Source organism: Neoarius graeffei, chromosome 21, assembly GCF_027579695.1.
Source record: "Neoarius graeffei isolate fNeoGra1 chromosome 21, fNeoGra1.pri, whole genome shotgun sequence".
Lineage (NCBI taxonomy): Eukaryota > Metazoa > Chordata > Actinopteri > Siluriformes > Ariidae > Neoarius > Neoarius graeffei.
Genome location: NC_083589.1, coordinates 38406628 through 38427715, shown reverse-complemented (window position 1 = coordinate 38427715; position 21088 = coordinate 38406628). Strand labels below are relative to the sequence as shown.

Here is a 21088-nt window from a genome sequence, read left to right as displayed (position 1 = left end):
GTTTGACAGGAAGAGGCCATTTGACTCTCATTGCTGACTACCACAGACCTTATTGCTTCAAAAACATATTGTGCATTCCAAAGGTTTTTTCTTTTTCTGTGAAAAGTGCAGAGAGCCAGTCAGATTGCAACATTCAAGATTAAGGAGGTTTATGCCAGTTAAGTGTACAAAAGGTACAGTCTGAGGCAGAGACTAGACAAAAATTGTAAAAAATACCTCTAATAAGTGCAGAACACATGATTAATGTGTGCCTCGGCTTAAATCGGCCTTTGTGGAGAACAATATGATCACTTAAAGTCAATAAAAAAATGCGTCTTCCACATATATTTATGAAGTTTTATGCTGAGCTTTCAAACCTACAGTCCATCATCAGGGACAGAATGGAATGTCTGCGTCTGTTCCTGATGATGGACTGTAGGTCTGAAAGCTCGGACTAAAACTTCATAAATTTAAGTGGAAGACACGTTTTTATTGACTTAACATGATTCAAACAAACTTTGAATAGTAAGATCACTCCACAGCTACAGAGGATGCATTTCGTAGTGATGAAAACAGGACTATTAAAGATCCGTGGCCATATTTATCAATGTTTTGCAGTGTGAAAGATTCACATGGCAAATGATATGTGTTTGTTTGTAACCTCTGCAAACTGAAAATGTCAATAATGTCAACAGCCAAACTTTTAAGCGCCAAGGATACATGAAGGTAGAGAGCTTATTCTTCGTAGCTTGTAGTGTAGCTAGCTACTTCATCAAAAGGGAAGTTCAGTCCAGGTTAGCTATTTTGAAGAATCAGTAGCTTGTAGCTTGACAATTTACAGTTGCAAAGTAGCTTATATATACACAAAGACTTGTTATTTTGCGATTTTACTTTACTATGCAAATCAGCCACTACTTGTTCACCAATATTATTAGCTTTACAATCATGCATATAAGGATCTTACATTTTAGAGAGCACGGTTACTGCTATAAATAGCTTTTCACCCACCTGAAACCATATAACAGGAGTGTACTGGGGCCATTATTTGCCTTCAGGCAATAGCACTTTGTTCCCAACTCATGATTGATCATAGCTAAGTGGCTACCACCTGCAATTTTCATAAAGTTCGCAATGGTCAAGATGTTCCAAGATGTTCTGGAACAAGTTGTACCTCCTTGTAAAATAAAGTAAGCTGCGCCCATTGTCCTAGAACAAATCATGTTTAGATGGGCAGTTGCGCCGGGGCAACTCGTTCCAGGAACAAGTTGTTCCAGCGCAAGTGCACATGTAAAGGCAGCTTAAGACTGAATAATGTTATCAGGTTGGACAACTCAAATATAGTGCTAACTCCCTTTCTTACAACTTGCACCACAAGCCAGTAATAAGGAAGCTTAAAGAAATTCAAGAACCTATTAAGTCTTTGAGAGCTTTCAAACCTTCTCTCGTCATTCTTTCTTGTCTACTGACTCAGTGGCTCAGTGGAGATTTACACATTTCAGTACATGGATGAATAAACTCTTTCTATCCTGAATTCTTTCATGCTTGTGCTGTAAAAGCATGACAATCTTAAATTAGGGCATTCTATGTCTGACACTTGACACAATCCTTGAACATGACAACAAAAAAAGAGGTGCTGATGTGTTCTGATATCAAGAACCAGACATCCAACACAGATCTTGGAAGAGTTCAGAAAGTTCCTACTTCTCATTGTCATGACCTCCATCACTGAGGAGAACTGGTTCAACAGTATACCAGCATGAGGCCCAGCACAAATGAGAAATGTTCTTTAAACTGGATCAAAAACAAAAAACATTAGAACCAGAAAATAACCTTAATCAAATATTTAATGGCATTTCACTCACACTTTGTAATAGCCACAGGTCACCTCTTCACAGCTTTTTGTTTGCTTTAATGAGTTACTCTGACACTATTTAATGGAGCTATTACTCTAAAATACCCAGGCCTTATTATGTTGGAGGTAGATTATTGGAGGAGGATTAATCATAGCCAAACTTAAACAGAACATCAGCTAATGAGTCCTAAAAGCCTTCTTTGTTGCCATACTAATTATTGGCCTGGCAGTTGTAGGTATTCCTACATGGGGATTTCTTTAAATCACTAACAGAATTATTAGAAAGGATATATTCATTGCATCTATGCAGAAATTAGACACGGGCATCAAATGTTTAAGCTGGAAATATAAGTACAAATTAGTAGTGTATATAAATAAAATAAAGTCACACATTTCACGTATGTGCTGAGGTTGATAGAGATAAAAGAGGGAACAAGAACTTCACCTCAACTGAGCCAGGATAATATTATATCCCGTAAGACCCTCAGTAGTACACTAATTATAGAACCCTTTTTCAGTGCCAGGCTCTGTCTGTAACCCTTCTAACCTCGCTAACCTCTCTGACTGTTTCCTTCTAAGCCCCCAGGAGAGAACCGAAACCGCAACCGTATCTGTGCACAGGGATCAAAAGGGTCAGTACAGGTGCTTTGATCGCACCGCTGAAAGAAGAGCATCTAAATGACGAAAGAAAAGAGGAGAAAAAGAAAAGAAAAGAAAGTCTTTGATGCCAGGCTTGTGAAAAATGAGTTTCACAATAGTCTGGAAGTGGGTGTGTGGTGTGCCTGGTTGACTCATTGAGCAGGTGTGGCTGGAGGCCTTCACACCGAATGCTCTTTCATATACAGTTCCTAATAGCTTCAAAGCAAAATCACCTGCACTTACTATACGGCTGCAAAACAAAGCCACACGTGATTCCATTCCCAAAGGAAAAGTGTGTGTGTGTGTGTGTGTGTGTGTGTGTGTGTGTGTGTGTGTGTGTGTGTGTGTGTGTGTGTGCTTGAAAGTGAGTGACTGGTGCATTTAAGGTCACTCCTGGTCACACTAACCTCAGTGTATAGTGTGTACTCTGCCATATCAAACACTTCATAATCCTGTAATATATATTAATGATTGTGGAATCAAGCTCACAGGAACTTCTTTTTCTACAATGCGTCTTTGTCCTCCAGACGCTGTGCCCTTGAGGAATGGAGAGTGGGCTTTTGTGCAAGGGTAATATGATCACTGAAACTAGTGGGTTTTCAAAGAATGCATTATACAACCTCATCATTTACATAATCCAGAATATCACCTCAAATCGCAAACAGATATTGTATGGTAGCACTTGCAGAAATAAAAATATGAGTTGTCCTGACCTTGAGTTAGTTATGAAGTTGGATTTCAAAATAGAATCTTATACTAATGTCTTGATAGCTCTAATATAATAAATGTCACTACAAGCCAAGTATTATTTATTCACAGACAGAACTATTGTTTATTAATCAACAGAAGAGCAGAGCCAATGTAGAACAATTTGTTTATACAATGATAATGTGATTTTCATGAGAAATGTTATATCTTTTAAAAGTCCACATCAAAAAAATCAGCTCTGATAATTTCACCCAGAAATGAATTCAACTAGTACAGTATGAATAGCAGATTGTTTCAGAGCGGCCCTGTTAGATTGCTGAAATAAATATATGACTTGACTTTATGCTTTTTGTTTTTATAAAGTGTTCTTAGAATAAACAGTTGGTCATGACGCACCAAATGTGGTGAATGGAAAACATTGCCTTGTCATCCCAACTGGTACACAAGATATATATACACAGTCATCGACTGATAACCAGTGCCCTGAATGTCAAGGTGTTCTCAGCTGGAAACAAACCTCTGATAAGCCCAATCATGCTTTTTGTTAGGTTTGTCATATTTTTTTCCAAAAGGGTGAGGTAAAAAGTAAGGGGGGTAGGGGTTTCACAGAGTTAAAAGGAAAATGTTGTGGGTCAAACTAGTCAGGTCAAGGCCCTTTAAGGGGCTTGTGACTAAACAGAGGGTAGAGCTCATCAAACCAATTACATTCTGCCAAATACGGGGAGTGACACATCCATCGATAGTGCCATTATTTTTAGGCTACTGGAAAAAGGGCAAGTTTGCTTGTTGTGTGTATAGTGTCAGATAGAGCAAAATGCAACTCCTCCCAGCTTTTTTTTTTTCTTGTAAGGTTAATGTCTTACTTCCACACAGACTAAAGTAAGCAGAATTAGAGAACACCAAAATAAACACACAAAATAAAATCAGCACTAAAGTTTTGAAAACGTTAAGAGAATAAGCTCCATCTGAAAAGCATGTAGTAATAATATTATATAAAACTTTATCCAGTTGTCTCTGTGTCTTCGGGACTTCTCGAGTGTGATGTATTCTTTCTATTGTGTACAGTATATTTATGTGATTTTTTTTTAGCTTTTATTATTTTTTTATTGAGCTTTTATTTGTATGAGCTTTGCGACAGTATATAACTGTAACAGAATATAATAAAGAAACAAACAAAGTGTCCCATATGGCAAAGCAATATAGCACTTCAAACTATATTTTTCAGAATACAGTATAAGCAAATATTTGAAATCAGCACATTGTTTAGATTATGTATATTAAGTTTGCAGTCAAATATTTCTAATTATTATACATACAGGACACTTTTTCAATGGAATAAAAACATGTGTTCTATTCCCTTCTAGCAGGTTTCATTAATTTGGTTTGATAGCATGCAATATTGTTATCATATTGCTTATTGTATATGTAATATGTCACTCTACCCAATGGAGAATGAGCGTTGAATATGGTTTACAATATTGCATGGTTGTCAAGACAACATGACGTCACATGTAGGAGACGTAAAACTTCCACGCTAGCAAGCGACTGTGACAATTTGTAAACAAACATGGCCGCCAGGTTTGCTTCATTAAATACGGAAGATTTTGAGAGAATTTTGAAAGAGAAAGACATGTTGAACACCCGAAAGGAATGTATAATAATAATAATAATAATAATGGCTTTTTTCCGTGGTATATCAGATATATTCCATTCACTCGTCTTTGACTCCTTCAGTATCATGCTAACTGAATGATATTCCATTCAGCTAGCATGATACTGAAGGAGTCAAAGACGATATCAGATATATTTATCTGATATTCCACTCAATGACAGCCAATATTATTTAAATATATGTGAACATATTCAATCAAACCAAACATATCATTTCTATTATAATATATTTTTTAATAGAAGTCAAATTGTGTTTTCTAAATATATTATATGTCCTGTGTTTTTCATACCAAGACATTTAATTTATTTGATTCCACAGATTCATTCATTATCATTTATAACAAAATTATATTTGTATATAAAGATGTTAAAGGGTGGGGAAAAAACAACAACCAAAATATTAATTAAAAATTTTGGAATTTCTTTCTGAAGGTATTATAAATATTCTATAATTAACTTGAACTTGTATCTTCTGAACAGATAAATTCCCCCAGCTATCATATCTACTTTAACACTACCAGATGTTACTGCCCAAGAGAATCATGGAAAAAGTTATGGAGAGTCTTTGGCTTTTTCCGACCATGTTTTTTTGCTGATTTTTCCTTATGTTTTGGATTGTTGTCTCGTTATAGTGTAAACCCCATGATACATTTGTCCATTTTTGTGTTTATGCTTTGTATATAAATTGCAAAATTAGAGTACATTCTTTTCTGTTTACATCTTTTCATCCAAAATGCATCAAATGTAATGTGTGTGTGTGTGAGAGAGAGAGAGAGAGAGAGAGAGAGAGAGAGAGAGAGAGAGAGAGAGAGAATGTGTGTGTGTGTGTGTGTGTGAGAGAGAGAGAGAGAGCATGAGGCTTTAACAGGTGAGCTTTTTTTGAAGAGGGGATCCCATCCTTCTAAAGAGAGAAGATAATTAACACCTCTGTGGTTACCATGCCAACTTGCCAGTCGGAATGTTTCACGACATAATTAGCCCGGTTCTGAGCCACAGTAATTACTGAACACATGGTTCATTTGCCCTCCTTACACTGCAGCACACACGTATAGCATGCATCTCCATAATCTATGGAACGATATGAGATGAAACTGAGAAGGTTAAACATCAGGCTGTGGATATGGAGCGATTGTGTTCAAGCTGCATGGCAGCTGTTTGGCCGAAACAGTTCTTGCATCTCAAAAATACATGTCAATACAAATAATACTGTAGTACTGAGATTATGTAGCTCTGCTCATTTCAAAATAAAAGTTTGTTTGTTTGTTTGTTTGTTTGTTTGTTTGTTTGTTTGTTTGTTTGTTTGTTTCTTTCTTTCTTTCTTTCTTTCTTTCTTTCTTTCTTTTTGCCCTGACATCAATAGGAGTGACAGCATGTAATTTTCTGTAGGCTGGAACCGAAATATGGGAAAACTACACCAATTACTAGTTTTATGATTTATATCCAGCCAAAGTTGCTAAAACATGCAAGCACAAGTTATATAACAATGGCAGAATATTTTACATAGAGTACATAAATACAGCACATCCTATACACCAAGTGTAATGTTCTAGCCAATGTGTAGACGTAATCAGATTCATGTGGACCCTAATGAATATCCACTTTAAGGGGATAATGGATTGCTGGTCTATTCTGTCCTTAAGGTCAGCTGGTATTTTCACATCGTAATGGACATAAATAACACACTATGTTTACTTTGTGACATTCTGTGTTCAGTCATAATAAGCATAACAGTGGAAGAAGAGGAACATGGTGCTCTTAATGCAAAATTAAGCATCAAATGCAGAGAGAGAGAGCAATGATTTTGAAGGTGATGCAAGCTATTTTCGAATGACTTCTGTCAATAAATGTGAGAAAAAGCAAATGCTGACCACAAACCTCCAACCAATAAAATAAAAAGGTGCTTCTACATGCCAATTAAACATATTGCTTGACAATTCAGAAAGCTCCCCATCTTACACTCGCATTCCCACGTTTAAACCTGGGAAGTAAGCATGCATATGTTTTGTAGGCATGGCTTTGAGAGAGAACACTGAGGAAATTGAGAAAGGGGTGCATTTGGATTTTGAGTTATAAATCACTGACTATACCTTTAATTGGTGAGTTCTGATGCTGAAATTAATTTAGAGTCTTAAATGATTGCCTTGAATCAAGCATTCATCATGTTCTCCGTTTATTTTGGATGGATGAGTCAACCAAATGCAAACGCATACCACTTATAGTCTTTAAACACTTATATATTCATGCAACATGGAGTGGGAATGTCGTATTTTGATGATTAAACCAGGTAAATGAGTCATACATGTTTTCATCTCATCTCATCTCATTTTATCTCTAGCCGCTTTATCCTGTTCTACAGGGTCGCAGGCAAGCTGGAGCCTATCCCAGCTGACTATGGGTGAAAGGCGGGGTACACCCTGGACAAGTCGCCAGGTCATCACAGGGCTGACACATAGACACAGACAACCATTCACACTCACATTCACACCTACGGTCAATTTAGAGTCACCAGTTAACCTAACCTGCATGTCTTTGGACTGTGGGGGAAACCAGAGCACCCAGAGGAAACCCACGCGGACACGGGGAGAACATGCAAACTCCACACAGAAAGGCCCTCGCCGGCCACGGGGCCCGAACCCGGACCTTCTTGCTGTGAGGCGACAGCGCTAACCACTACACCACCATGCCGCCCATACATGTTTTGAAATTGCTAATTCACTTGAAATGGAATGACTCATTAGTAATTTTTGTTTTTCCCAGATTGCACTGATATCTGTGCAATTCATCGAGCCAGGTTCTTTCACAAGCCAGTCGTGTTGAAACTATAACCCATGTCTCACCATCAAGATCCTGCAATTACATAAAGCATGTCAATAGTCTGTCCCCCCCCCCCCCCCCAACCCTTTCTATAACACCCAGGTTGTGCTGATACCAAATGTACAGCCACTTACTTCTACACCAGTAATTGATTGGTGAGTGTAGATGACAGGTGGGGTATGTTTCTGTAAAGGAATTATTTTACTCCCTTTATACATCTTCTTGCAGGTGGACTGTAATTCCTTTGCCATAAGATAATGGATCATCAATTTGTATGAGCTTTAAGGTGAGCCAACAGAGCTGAAATAAATCAATAGCAATTTGGATTTGCCTCATGAGTGACACGTGAGGTTCAGTAATCATGTAAAGATCAATACCTTTCCAGATGGTCTGATGGCGTCCATGCTGACCGGGTTCAACCGGAGCTTACAGAGTTTGTGACTGAGAAATGTTGTCAAATCCACCTACTGATTTTGGATTGGTCATCAAAATGAAGAAGGTACTTGATAATGAGATATTTGATGATGTTGAGCCAAGAAGATAATTACTCTAAAGCAAAAGAGTGTCAAATCCGTATTGGTTAGGTTACTTACGCATACAGAATGCTGTATATTATGTATAGTTAGTATGTATAGTATACAGGGATATTACTGAATGCAAATTATTCAGAATGAATACATAAAGTAATCTAATTAAATTTAATTACAATTACATTCAATTTATTTATTTACTTATTTGGGCTACTAGTTTGTTGTACATTTTAGGAAATACAATAAATTAAATATTAAAATATTGGGGGCAGGTTCAAAAACAAAAGTCATAACTCTCATGCATAGTATTTAAACACACACACACACACACACACACACACACACACACACACACACACACACACTTCTCAAGTTGAGATCAATTATGAATTCAAAGGATGTAGCTGATGTTGAAAAACTGTCAGAGCTGGAATTCACAGACCATGCTGATGCCCAGACAGTGTTGACTTTACTACCTCCTTTTTTTCCACCATTTTCTAGCATCCCTGGGGGCATATTTAATTTATAAAAATCCTTTGACTTAGGCAATGTCCATGTTGTGTTTAAATATAAGTACATATACACTTTATTATGAACACCCATACACCTGCTGTTTTATGCAGTTGTCTAATCAACCAATCCCTTGACAGCAGCACAGTGCATCAAATCATCCAGATACAAATCAAGAGCTTCAGTTAATGTTCACTTCAAACATCAGAATGGGAAAAATTGTGATCTCAAAGTGTGACCTTCACTGTGGCATGGGTGTTGGTGCCAGATGGACTGGTTTGAGTATTTCAGAAACTGCTGATCTCCTGGGGTTTTCACACACAACAGTCACTAGAGTTTACACAGAATGGTGCGAAAAACAAAAAACATGGTGTGAGCAACAGTTCTGTCTTGTTGATAAGAGAGATCAGAGGAAAATAGACAGATTGGTTCGAGCTGCCAGGAAGGATATAATAACGCTTTACAACCGTGGTGAGCAGAAAAGCATCTCAGCATGCAATAGCAGAAGACCACATTGGGTTCCACTCCTGCCAGTCAAGAACAGGAACCTTAGAAGTTCCTATTAAAGAGGCCAGTGAGTGTAAACATACTGTATACAAATAACTAGAAAACAGATACATCTACAGATTGTGGCATTGTGTTACATCCCTAACGTGTGTATTACATATAGTTATCTGTCTCTTATACTGTCTTTTGACCTTGTGTGAGTTGAAGCTCATATTAACGTGATCATTGTTAGAAGTCAGAAGTCGCTACCGTGTGATAAGAGAACTGTAGATAACAGCTGGGGATTGGCAACAACTTAAACTGGGGTGAAAAAATCAATGTGTGGGTAGTAGAAAAAAATGTGTACCTTTGTTTTCTTAGTTTCCTTCTAGTAACTTTGAATAAATTCTGCTACAATTGGATGGCTATGGCTGAAACTCTCTTTTTTCTATGATGACTCAGACATGATTACAAATGACTCAGACTTGGACTTAATCATTAATGAGTTGTTACTGGACTTGGACCTGAGTAGAAATGACTCACACTTACATTTCGCTGGCAACTTGAGACTTGAGACAAACCCAAGACTTGACTACAGTCCTTTGTTGTGTTAAAGCCTTACTGACAGCCCTTCAGCTCTCAGGTCTGTATGTTCATAAAGTTAGAACCTACCTTTCACACTTAGGGCCCGCTCACTATTCCTAATATTAGAATTGTGGCTTTGGAAGTCAAAAATGGCATTTCCCCTTTCACCCATAACATTGTGAGAAAACTGCTGTGAAATACTTGTAAACTAAGAATTTCATATTGAATTGCCTTAAAATCAGTAATTAATGGCATGACCCAGAGGGATCTTAAGTGGCCATTAGCTTGTATTTCTCGATTATGTAAAGGAAATTTGGTTTGTGGCACTTTCAACGCCCATACTATAGGATCAAATCTCATGAGAGTTCAAACCAGTGCAATGTAGTCAACATGCAGGAATGGCAAGTGGCTCTCAATAGCCTCCCTAACAAACAATGATGTGCGGTAACAAAAGCAATGTTAAGATGTGTAGACATATGCAAAACATCTGCACTGCTGGCTATATCGTCTGAGTTGAAAACATCTGAGGTTGATGTCAGCCTAGAAAAATGCATAGTCAGTAAAATCATTGAGCCTCCACTGGTTGTTTATTGAAGGTTTGGTGACAGGTCAGCCAGGAAACCTCTGCCAGGGCTGTGCGACTGAGATAGGTCATGATAGTACCGAATAGGAACATTTTACAACATACCTGCTCCCTGTTCCAAGTGAAACAGGACCTGTAAGGAATCCTATTCTTCTGCTTGTAACACACAGAGAGGAAAACATTAACAGAAAAAAATATTGTTTCTGTGTTTACATTTGGAAAACTTTGAATGAGGTCTTCATCTCTAACATGGTTAGTCTTATCTCCAAAGACACAAAAAGAACTGTAATAGATGTTTTGGGAATAAATGTTCTATCTGATTAGCAAAAGTCCCTCAGTTTAATGATAAGTAGCTGCCACGTACTTTGTAACCTGATCCAGGTTTGGGTTTGGGTGAAGTACAGAACACAGAATTTTGGGTCGTCAAGAGTGACCTCAACACAGGAAAATTATGAAATGGGATTTTCTTTGTTTTAAGTATTAAGTTCGCAACATGAGCTCTCCTGGCATGTTCCGTCCCTTCCTGCAACATTTATGTAAAGCAGATGGAGCAGAGGACAGTCTAGCAAACGTGTATGGCCTGACACAACTGTTTTCATTTAGAAGTGGAAGCCCTGTAAAATGGAGTTAGTGGAAAGTTTGGGTCTCAGCAAGGAAGATGAAAGGAATCCAAGAGGAGGGTGTCATGTGAAATGTGCAACACTCCAGCTGAATTGGCGGGTGTCCTGTAACACTACAGGGGCTCTATCAGGTCATACGTGGCAGTAGGATGTGCTGAGTTGGTTGGTGGGCTTTTGTAAGATTCTGCGTTTCAGAGCAACTACCGGGCAATAACTTTAAGACATGCTAAAGGGGATGAGTATCTAACTGAGCACCCCTGGAGTGTTAAGCGGTGCCTATTATACAGGAAAATGAGCAACAGAAAACATTTTTAGGTGGTGAACCAGCACAAATATTCCATGTAAATTTAGAAATATAGCAAATTTTAACAACCCAGAGTTCAATTCAGTATTGTGAATATGGCGGTTTTTAAATGGAGCAGTATTTAGTACGAATAACGATACTAATGACAAGATCCAACTATGGTAGTGGTGAGCTCAGCAAAAGCATTATGTATTTGTTCTACATTTAATGGATGGTCAATATTTACAATGCCCTTACAAGCAATTAAATGCATGTAGCCAAAGCTCTCAGAAAGGGAGGAAATGTCCTAATGAACAGTTACGAAACACGGCTGGATTATCGCTGAGGAGACCTGACAGCACCATGTGACATTAGGTTTCGACTATAATCCAAAGGCTTTAAGTTTGACCTGAACCTGACCCTCTTATACACGCCGCCAGGTACACATAAACATATATATCATAACAACGTCGTATGATGAGCCTAAAACATGCTGAATAATTAGTATTGTGAATTTAAAAATATATTTTACAATGTGCATTAAAGTTATGCTATTATAGACTCACTGAATTCTGTCAGGATATGTTGAGTGTATTCCTGAGCAGTATCATATTACAATGCCATGTTGAAAGTTGACTCAGTGTGTCTTCTCTCCTAAAGCCACTTGAGAGCAGTTCCTAGAAGAAGCTGGTTCTTTGGTTCCAGGAGGACGAGTCTGGAAAAGGTTCTCTCACTCACCCAAATGATGTGGCTGTGAAGGCTAAAAAGAGAGCTGCATACCCTGACTTTGATGTGGTCACAGTCCTCGATTTGTGTGGTTTCATGGTTTTTGTACTTACCCATAAAAAGGGTACAAGAAATTACAGAGGTAAAGTGCTGCTAGACCCTTATCAAACCATTTCAGCTCAATTGGGCCATTTCATAAAGCAGTAATTAGAGTGAAAAGAAAATATCAAGCATCCCAGGAATCCCAGAGAATTGATGGTGGACAGCTAGGAGCTTCCCGCAAACCTTCCTCAAGCCAGATCAAGGGCCTTGACTATATAAATAAAGAAATGACCATTACCATGAATGCAACGAACAACCCACATCATTCATGTCCAAATGTAGAGTTGGTGGACCAGCTGTACATGCTGCAGATGTTAAGCATGCCTTCCAGATGAGTTTAGCTGTCCTAATGTCTAAAATAAATAAATGAATAAATAAAAACAAAAAAGACATGATTGGTTTCCCACATGACTATAATGGCAGAAATCCAGTGCTGTTCTCAGAGCCAACAGAAAATAAATTGCATTACTGTTACAAATAAATAATCAATGCCCTGTCATTAGCTGGCTGTTTGTGAGCCATGTAAATGGCCTACAAACAGTGGCATATCTGAAGGCTTGTCAATATGAACACTGCTGTATTTAATCAAGGTAGTAAGCACATTTATGTTGAAACTATAGAGTGTAAAAAAAAGATTATCTTTTGATTTCCCACTTTAGTTGAACAAGAAATAGAAAGAGTTTTCAATGGCACAGCTCCAATTTGAAGGTATTTTCGTCTATAACTATTCTTTAGCCAAGTCTGTAAAGCCAACCCATCAAGAGTTAAGGTGTACTCAAGAGCATGAGTACAGACACGGGGAAAACATGCAACATTTACATAATTCTAGTGAATGAGGAGATAAGGCTTACACACAGCCTCTGATCTTGTTCTTTGTGTCCCTTTGCCCTTCAGTGTATACACTGCTTATCATAAAAGGTATGATAAAACAGAGGCCATGTGCACACGTTACAAATACACAGCAAGGTCACCACCACAACCAAAAAAATGCACCTCAAACATTTTAGACGAATTAGAATGATTTGGGTCTTTGGTTGTTTCAGACTCATTAGTAATGTCAGGTTCTTATATTACCTTCTGAATTACAAGAGTAGGATGTCAAGCAATGTTTATAATCCATAATTCAAGGTGTTATCCAATGATCTTTGTAGCGAACTGCAACCGTGTTGGCACAGTCTGCCTACTCTATGCATGATAATAAACCACAAGCTGATATATGGTTTGCTTTGGCATGACAGTAAACAAAAGTGATTAAAAAATATTCCAGACGTACTGCGAAGAAGCAGAAATAGGTTCCTCATATTCATCATAGCACAAACTACAAGAAGAGCGGATGGGGATAATGGATGTGGACCAGCCCTCATTCTGGGCTATGTGTCATATTGGTCCAACCAAGGTGTGCCAGACTTACATCCTGGTGTATTTTTCTTTTCTAAAACATCAAATTCACTTCGCTGATTACTTAGTAATTGGGGTGGCACGGTGGTGTAATGGTTAGCGCTGTCACGTCACAGCAAGAAAGTTCTGGGTTTGAACCTCACAGCCGATGGGGGCATTTCTGTGTGAAGTTTGCATGTTCTCCCCATGTCTGTGTGGGTGTTGTCTGGTTTCCCTCACAATTCAAAGACATGCAGGTTAGGTAAAATAACCAGCCACCTGGTTTGTACAAGACAATGCATACTTAGTGCTGGTCCCAAGCCTGGATAGATTGGAAGGCCTTGTGTAAGATTAGCGTGAGCTAAACTGGTTATTAACCTTCTGAAAATAAAGTCATATTAATTTTCTGATGAGTTCAGTAAGGGGAGTTAAATGAGGCAGTATGTAAAATGTAATACTGTGGCCATCTACAACTGAAATCTGGCAACTTTGATCTGTTGAGGAGGGAAAATAACAGACTTTACTCACCATGTTGATATTATTTTGATTGGCTCAGCTGAGATGACATGCACTCTGTCAGAAATGAGCCATTCTAAAGATTTAGTATTCAGCTAAATTATGCCCCTTATGTATTCCACTTAGCATATAATATGTAATTTACATTAACATCCTCAGGTGGCACGGTGGTGTAGTCACTGTTGCCTCACAGCAAGAAGGTTCTGGGTTTGAGCCCAGTGGCCGACGGGGGCCTTTCTGTGTGGAGTTTGCATGTTCTCCCATGTGGGTTTCCTCCACAGCAGGTTAGGCTAACTGGTGGCTCTAAATTGACCGTAGGTGTGAATGGTTGTTTGTTTCTATGTGTCAGTCCTGCAATGATCTGGTGACTTGTCCAGGATGTCCCCCGCCTCTTGCCCATAGTCAGCTGGGATAGGTTCCAGCTTGCCTGTGACCCTACACAGGATAAGTGGTTATGGATAATGGATGGGTGGGCGGCACGGTGGTGTAGTGGTTAGCACTGTTGCCTCACAGCAAGAAGGTTCTGGGTTCGAGCCCAGTGGCTGATGGGGGCCTTTCTGTGTGGAGTTTGCATGTTCTCCCATGTGGGTTTCCTCCACAGCAGGTTAGGCTAACTGGTGGCTCTAAATTGACCGTAGGTGTGAATGGTTGTTTGTTTCTATGTGTCAGTCCTGCAATGATCTGGTGACTTGTCCAGGATGTACCCCGCTTCTTGCCCATAGTCAGCTGGGATAGGCTCCAGCTTGCCTGTGACCCTACACAGGATAAGTGGTTATGGATAATGGATGGGTGGGCGGCACGGTGGTGTAGTGGTTAGCACTGTCTCCTCACAGCAAGAAGGTCCTGGGTTCGAGCCCAGCGGCCGGTGAGGGTGCTTCTGTGTGGAGTTTGCATGTTTTCCCCGTGTCTGTGTGAGTTTCCTCCACAGCAGGTTAGGCTAATTGGTGGCTCTAAATTGACCATAGGTGTGAATGGTTGTTTGTTTCTATGTGTCAGTCCTGCAATGATCTGGTGACTTGTCCAGGATGTACCCCGCCTCTTGCCCATAGTCAGCTGGGATAGGCTCCAGCTTGCCTGTGACCCTACACAGGGTATGTGGTTATGGATAATGGATGGGTGGGTGGCGTAGTGGTTAGCACTGTCGCCTCACAGCAAGAAGGTCCTGGGTTTGAGCCCAGCGGCCAGCGAGGGCCCTTCTGTGTGGAGTTTGCATGCTCTCCCCATGTCTGTGTGGGTTCCACCGGGTGCTCCGGTTTCCCCCACAGTCCAAAGACATGCAGGTTTACCATCGGTGTGAATGGTTGTTCGTCTCTGTGTCAGCCCTGTGATAACCTGGTGACTTGTCCAGGGTGTACCCCGTCTCTCGCCCATACAGCTAGGATAGGCTCCAGCTTGCCTGCGACCCTGTAGAACAGGATAAAGCGGCTACAGATAATGAGATGAGATGAGATGAGATGAGATGAGATGAGATGAGATGAGATGAGACTTTTCTTTCCTTTTTATTAAAAGGGTCTGATGTAATATGAACATTTCACTTATTTATTCATCTTTTGAGTGTTTTTCCCCTTTTCTGTAGATAATAATAAACTCATCCTGTAATAATAAACACTGTGTCTTGTTTAGGAAATAACTCCAGTAATAGTTTGTGTGTACATGAGAATTGGCGGCGCGCGCAATCCGATTTTTATTTGTGTGTATTTGTCAATTGGCTGAAACAAGAAAACGGTATTAATATACGCAATTTCATTGGTCCAGGCAGTCTGTTATGCAAATGAGACGCACCACGCACCACCTAGACAGTGTTATCATTGAGCGTCAAAGTAGTTCCGACGCGCACAACATTTAAAAGAAAAACTACAAATGCATCATGTTTAGCTGAATATATATCTTGTTTGTCACATTTTTATAAACGCCTGGACTGAAAATAATTAGGATAATAATCGACTCTTGGGTCAGGGTAAGGACGATACGGTGCACGCGGAGGGATATTGCTCCACACGCGCGTCAAAATATTGCCGTTATAGGAGTAGGATTAGTCCGCGCCACAGCTCAGACGCAGCACGGGCTGGTCGGTTAATCAGATATCTCCGAAATTGAGCGATATTTACATTAATATAACGCCAACTCAAGTCTTCTTGATGTTTATCAAGGGGACGAGTGTGACCCAGGATTTTCCCCAGTTGAGGATTGTGTTTATTTGAGTGCTGGATTGACTTTTTTTTTTTTTTTTTCCGGCGGCGTTTTCTCTGAGACGCTGCGCTGCTGCATCAGGGCTCTAACGGATCTATCGAGAAGCTTCGCCTCATCTGTGTGAGCAGCACAGCTCGAGCCTTTTCTCCATAAACTGGACTTGTGCTATAACCATTATAGAAGAGGAATTCATTTCCAGTTCCACCTCATGCGCTGAAAATATGCTGCTATCAAAGTTTGGCTCTTTTTCTCACATCTGCAGCCCGAACAGTGTGGACCATTTACCGGTGAAAATCCAGCTTCAGCCAGGTGAGTTAGCCAGCTTGCCAATCTAATGATGTGGAAAAATATTGTTTTCCGGTGTTACAATAGTTAATATCGTGTCATAGTGTTATTCTAGTTCACCTGAATTAATCGTTTAAACAATAACATATTAGTGTTTGTGTGCAGACTCTATCCAGGAGCTGTTTTGTTTTGTTTTGTTTCTCTTGACATGACTGAGCGCCTCAGTAGATAGTAACCGGCTTCATTCACACAACAAGCAGTCACGACGTCCGTTCTTTCTAAATACACTGCAGTGTTTATGCAGTTCAGTGACCGCGGTGATAATGATGATGCTGTTCCTTCTCTTCACTGTGCAGTGAAAGTGGAGCCAGAGCCGTTTGAGAAGGTCTATCAGGTGGGCTCGGTGTTGGGAAGCGGGGGATTTGGGACAGTTTACGCCGCCAGTCGGATTTCTGACAGTTTACCGGTAAGCAACTCGTTCGCTCACTCACTCGCGCGTGCGTGTGTGCGTGCGCAGTGCACTCATGCACCTTTGCTCCCATTTCAAAATATACTGCACACGAGCTGCATGTTTCAATCCGTCCTTCATTTTTCAGGTTGCAGTTAAACATGTTGCAAAGGACAGAGTCACAGAATGGGGATCCATTGTAAGTATATATATTTTTTAAACTTCCATAAAGGTGTCTCTCTGCTGTCAGGTTTCTGAAAGAAAATCATGATAAACAAAAATTCACTTTCTCTTCCAGAATGGTGTGATGGTGCCTCTGGAAATCGTGCTGCTGAAAAAAGTAGGCTCCAACTTTCGAGGAGTCATAAAGCTGCTGGACTGGTACGAGAGGCCGGATGGCTGGCTGATCGTCATGGAGAGGCCAGAGCTGGTCAAAGACTTATTTGACTTCATCACGGAGAAGGGCGCCCTGGACGAGAGCACAGCACGGGGCTTTTTCCGCCAGGTATTGGAGGCTGTTCGGCACTGCTACAGCTGCGGCGTCGTCCACAGAGACATCAAAGATGAGAACCTGCTGGTTGACCTGCGCACTGGGGAACTCAAGCTGATTGACTTTGGCTCGGGGGCCGTTCTCAAGGACACGGTGTACACCGATTTTGACGGTACGCACAAATGTGTGCAGTTGATTTTGTGTTTGTGCTTTTTCATAAGAATGGCTTTGTGGTTAGGTTTACCGAGGGGATTTCTCATTCAGTGATTAGTTTTTGTGTTTGTTTGAAGTGTGGGGTTTTCCCATGCTGTGTTACGAAGACAGATCAGTGTTTCTGCTATGATAATTTCATTATAGTTCATGATGTTCTCTGTTGCTCTGAAATGGTTTATGTATCTACGCTGTTGTAGTAAATATGAAATCAAATCCTTAAATTAAGATTGCGAACATTTCAAAGCTTTAGATGAAGATTTTTGCTTCATCTCTGGGTGTAAATAGATCGGCTGCCACGTAACAGATGTGTGTTGTGAAACCTGAGAGCACAGGTCCCATGACGGTTCACATTGCTATTTCAGTCCTCGTTTTGTCTCCAAGACACTCCTGCCCTTTGGGAGAGGGCGGGACTGTTGGCTCTTTGGAGCACGAGACAGCTGAGTTATGAGTGATGTGGCCTCCAAACTCCTTGCTCAAGCACTGTTGTATGGTTTTGTTTTGGTTTTTTTTGCGCTGCCCCCTCCCCTCTACTTGTTCCACACTCTCCTCTTTTTTATTCCAAGGGCTATTTAGAATCTCGATAGAGCTCTGGACCAAGAGCAAAGCTAACACACCATGTGAGGGAGGAGTGCCCATAGCCACTAATGTGTCTCTGTGTTTGTGTTCTGTCCTTATAGCTAAAGTATAATTTATTTCTCAATGTGTGTCACAGGTACGAGAGTGTACAGTCCCCCGGAGTGGATACGTTTCCATAGATACCATGGCCGCTCAGCCACCGTCTGGTCACTAGGGGTGCTGCTGTACGACATGGTGTGTGGAGATATTCCCTTTGAGCAGGACGAGGAAATCCTCAGAGGACGACTCTATTTCAGACGGAGAATCTCAGCAGGTCCGTGCAGTGTTTTTCTTTCGGTACATTAATAGTCTATATTTCTAGGTCCTTTAATAAACATTGCATGACAGAATGACAATAGATCTCAAACACATTCAGTGTCCGAAATGGCACTCTACTCCCTATTCCCTGCAAACTATATTCTGCATGCTCAGCATCCCCTAGGCTGCAGTACATTGTGAGGGGAGTGCCCTGGATATTCTATTAGGCTTTCATGACTTGGCAAAATGGTGCACCATGGAGTAAGTAGGGTGTGATTTTGGTCATTCAGTTCTGAGGTGCTAATCCATCATTTCCTGTGTGTTCCAACAGAGTGCCAGCTGTTGATTAAGTGGTGTTTGTCCCTGAGGCCATCAGACAGACCAACTCTGGAGCAGATCTTTGAGCATCCATGGATGCGTCATGCTGAAGTGTCCAAGACGGAGGAGGGTGACATCCGGCTACGTACCATCAGTACAGACTCTTCCAGCATGAGCTCCAGCAAGGAGAGCCTTTGAAAGAAATAATGTCTTGCTCTGAAAAAAGAGCTGGGACTCAACAGACTTTTAATCTGCATCCTTGCCTTCCTGGGGCTTGCAGATTCCTTTTTTTTTCCTTTTGTAGGGAATCATAATTTATTACAGTTTGCTCTTCCTTTCAGTCTTTATTATTAATTTTTTTTTTTTTTACAATTCATAAAATTTGTTTCCTGATGGGAAACATTTGCTGTTTTGGGTGGACGTACCAGCATTTATTATTATTATTATTATTAGTATTATTATTATTATATTGTTACAAGGCTGGTTTATGTATCTGGCAAGCCTCCTACACAGATGTGGCTGCTCTCATAGAGCTTGGACAACTTTTTATTTAAATGTTTTAATTTTTGATTTGGAGTGCCTTTTTGAAAGCTGCTGTTGGGGGGGCTTTCATTGTTGCTTTTGTCGTTTTGTTTGAAAGTTTCCCTTGAGTTGGTTTGGAGGTTACATGGTGTTTGGTGATCGACCACTGCACCTCCAGCTAGCTCAAGGGTCTTACAGTGGGGAGGGGATGACTGATAGAAATACTTGAAACGCACACACTCACTGCGTCTCTTTCTAACGCTGCTCAGTCACATTTGAGCCTATATAGGTTGTCTAGAAATTTTTTTTTTTAATTTAATTTAATTTTTTTTCTCTGAATGTGTATAGAGATTTGGTATAACCGCTGTACCTTTGGAGGGTCTGGAACACTCCCTCCCCTTAGCTTACTTTTCTGCTCCTCATCCCACTGCTGAAACTACATTAGTCTGTCTCCTGGGTTTTGGGGGACCCTGGTGTGAAAATGCACAATCAATGCAATATTCATGAATCCTTTTTCCCCCCTCTTCTTTTTTTTTTTTTTAAAGATAAATGTGTACAGGGTTTTTTTTTTTTGTACAGTTTTCTTCTTTGCATTTAATTTATTTGTAACATGTAGACATTCCACACTCTGTGGCTATTTATTTTTTATTTATTGTCATGCTTAAATCCCAAAATTTGCATCTTTATGTGGCCTTTTTTTTGCATTCCTGTTTTTTTTTAAAACAACAATTGGACAAGAGATAGTGGATGCACTGAAGCTGTTGTCAATGTTAAAAGGAATAAAAACAAACAAGGTTTACTTAAATTGAAAGAGCGATGAATGTTATTTACCTTCTCTTGGTTGTTGTCATTTCAAATCAAAAGTCCATTAATGTTGTTTTTGGGTCTGTGTAATCTCCCTAGAACAGATGGAAGTGTTTTGCAGAATTGCAATGGGATGGGGTATACCTATCACTGGCTACACAGCCTTGTGTTAGATATTCTCTCTATAGTAAAAGTTGTATGAAACCCAATGGAAATCCTATTTTTATACAAGAACATTTCAATTAAACTTTCATTTGTACAGAACATTTGTGGCGTTTCATTGGTTTGAAATAAGCTTGATATTAACAAAGCATACATTTTCTAATATGTTTACTGAAATGTGGGGGCTTTATAAAAATATTCACTGTGCTGTGAACTCCTTGATTCTGATTAGTCAAAAGGTTTTTTAGCAGCAGTTTTGACAGTAGTGCTGTCTAACCTGAATCATGGATATATAGTTTATTGAGCAAAGGAGGGGGGAAAAACCACCATTTGATTAACATTGCATCTCAGCTGTCAATGCTTTCTAATAATCCGCAAGTTTTTCATCACAGAAGTCTTAAATAGAGGAGTTTACAGTTTCTCAGTAAAATAAGTATTTTCCCCCTATTTTAACTTTGAAAGTAAAAAAGAGCAAAAGAGAGGCTGGTGGTTTCCAGTTATAATGTAAGCGACGACGGGAACTAACTTGCCTTGTGGATGTTCCACAATACAACCCCGCTTCCAAAAAAGTTGGGACAAAGTACAAATTATAAATAAAAACGGAATGCAATAATTTACAAATCTCAAAAACTGATATTGTATTCACAATAGAACATGGACAACATATCAAATGTCGAAAGTGAGACATTTTAAAATTTCATGCCAAATATTGGCTCATTTGAAATTTCATGACAGCAACACATCTCAAAAAAGTTGGGACAGAAGAGGCTGGAAAAGTTAAAGGTACAAAAAAGGAACAGCT

General features: G+C 39.8%; 1 protein-coding gene across 1 annotated transcript; it reads left to right on the top strand.

The window, feature by feature from the left end:
* Positions 1-15946: 15946 nt before the first annotated feature.
* On the top strand, positions 15947-20388 carry LOC132869722 (serine/threonine-protein kinase pim-3). Its single transcript, XM_060903077.1, has 6 exons — positions 15947-16480; positions 16813-16922; positions 17053-17103; positions 17203-17566; positions 18320-18496; positions 18812-20388. The coding sequence occupies exons 1-6, from the start codon at positions 16393-16395 to the stop codon at positions 18994-18996; spliced, it is 975 nt and encodes a 324-aa protein (XP_060759060.1). The 5' UTR covers positions 15947-16392; the 3' UTR covers positions 18997-20388.
* The last annotated feature ends 700 nt before the right edge of the window (positions 20389-21088 follow it).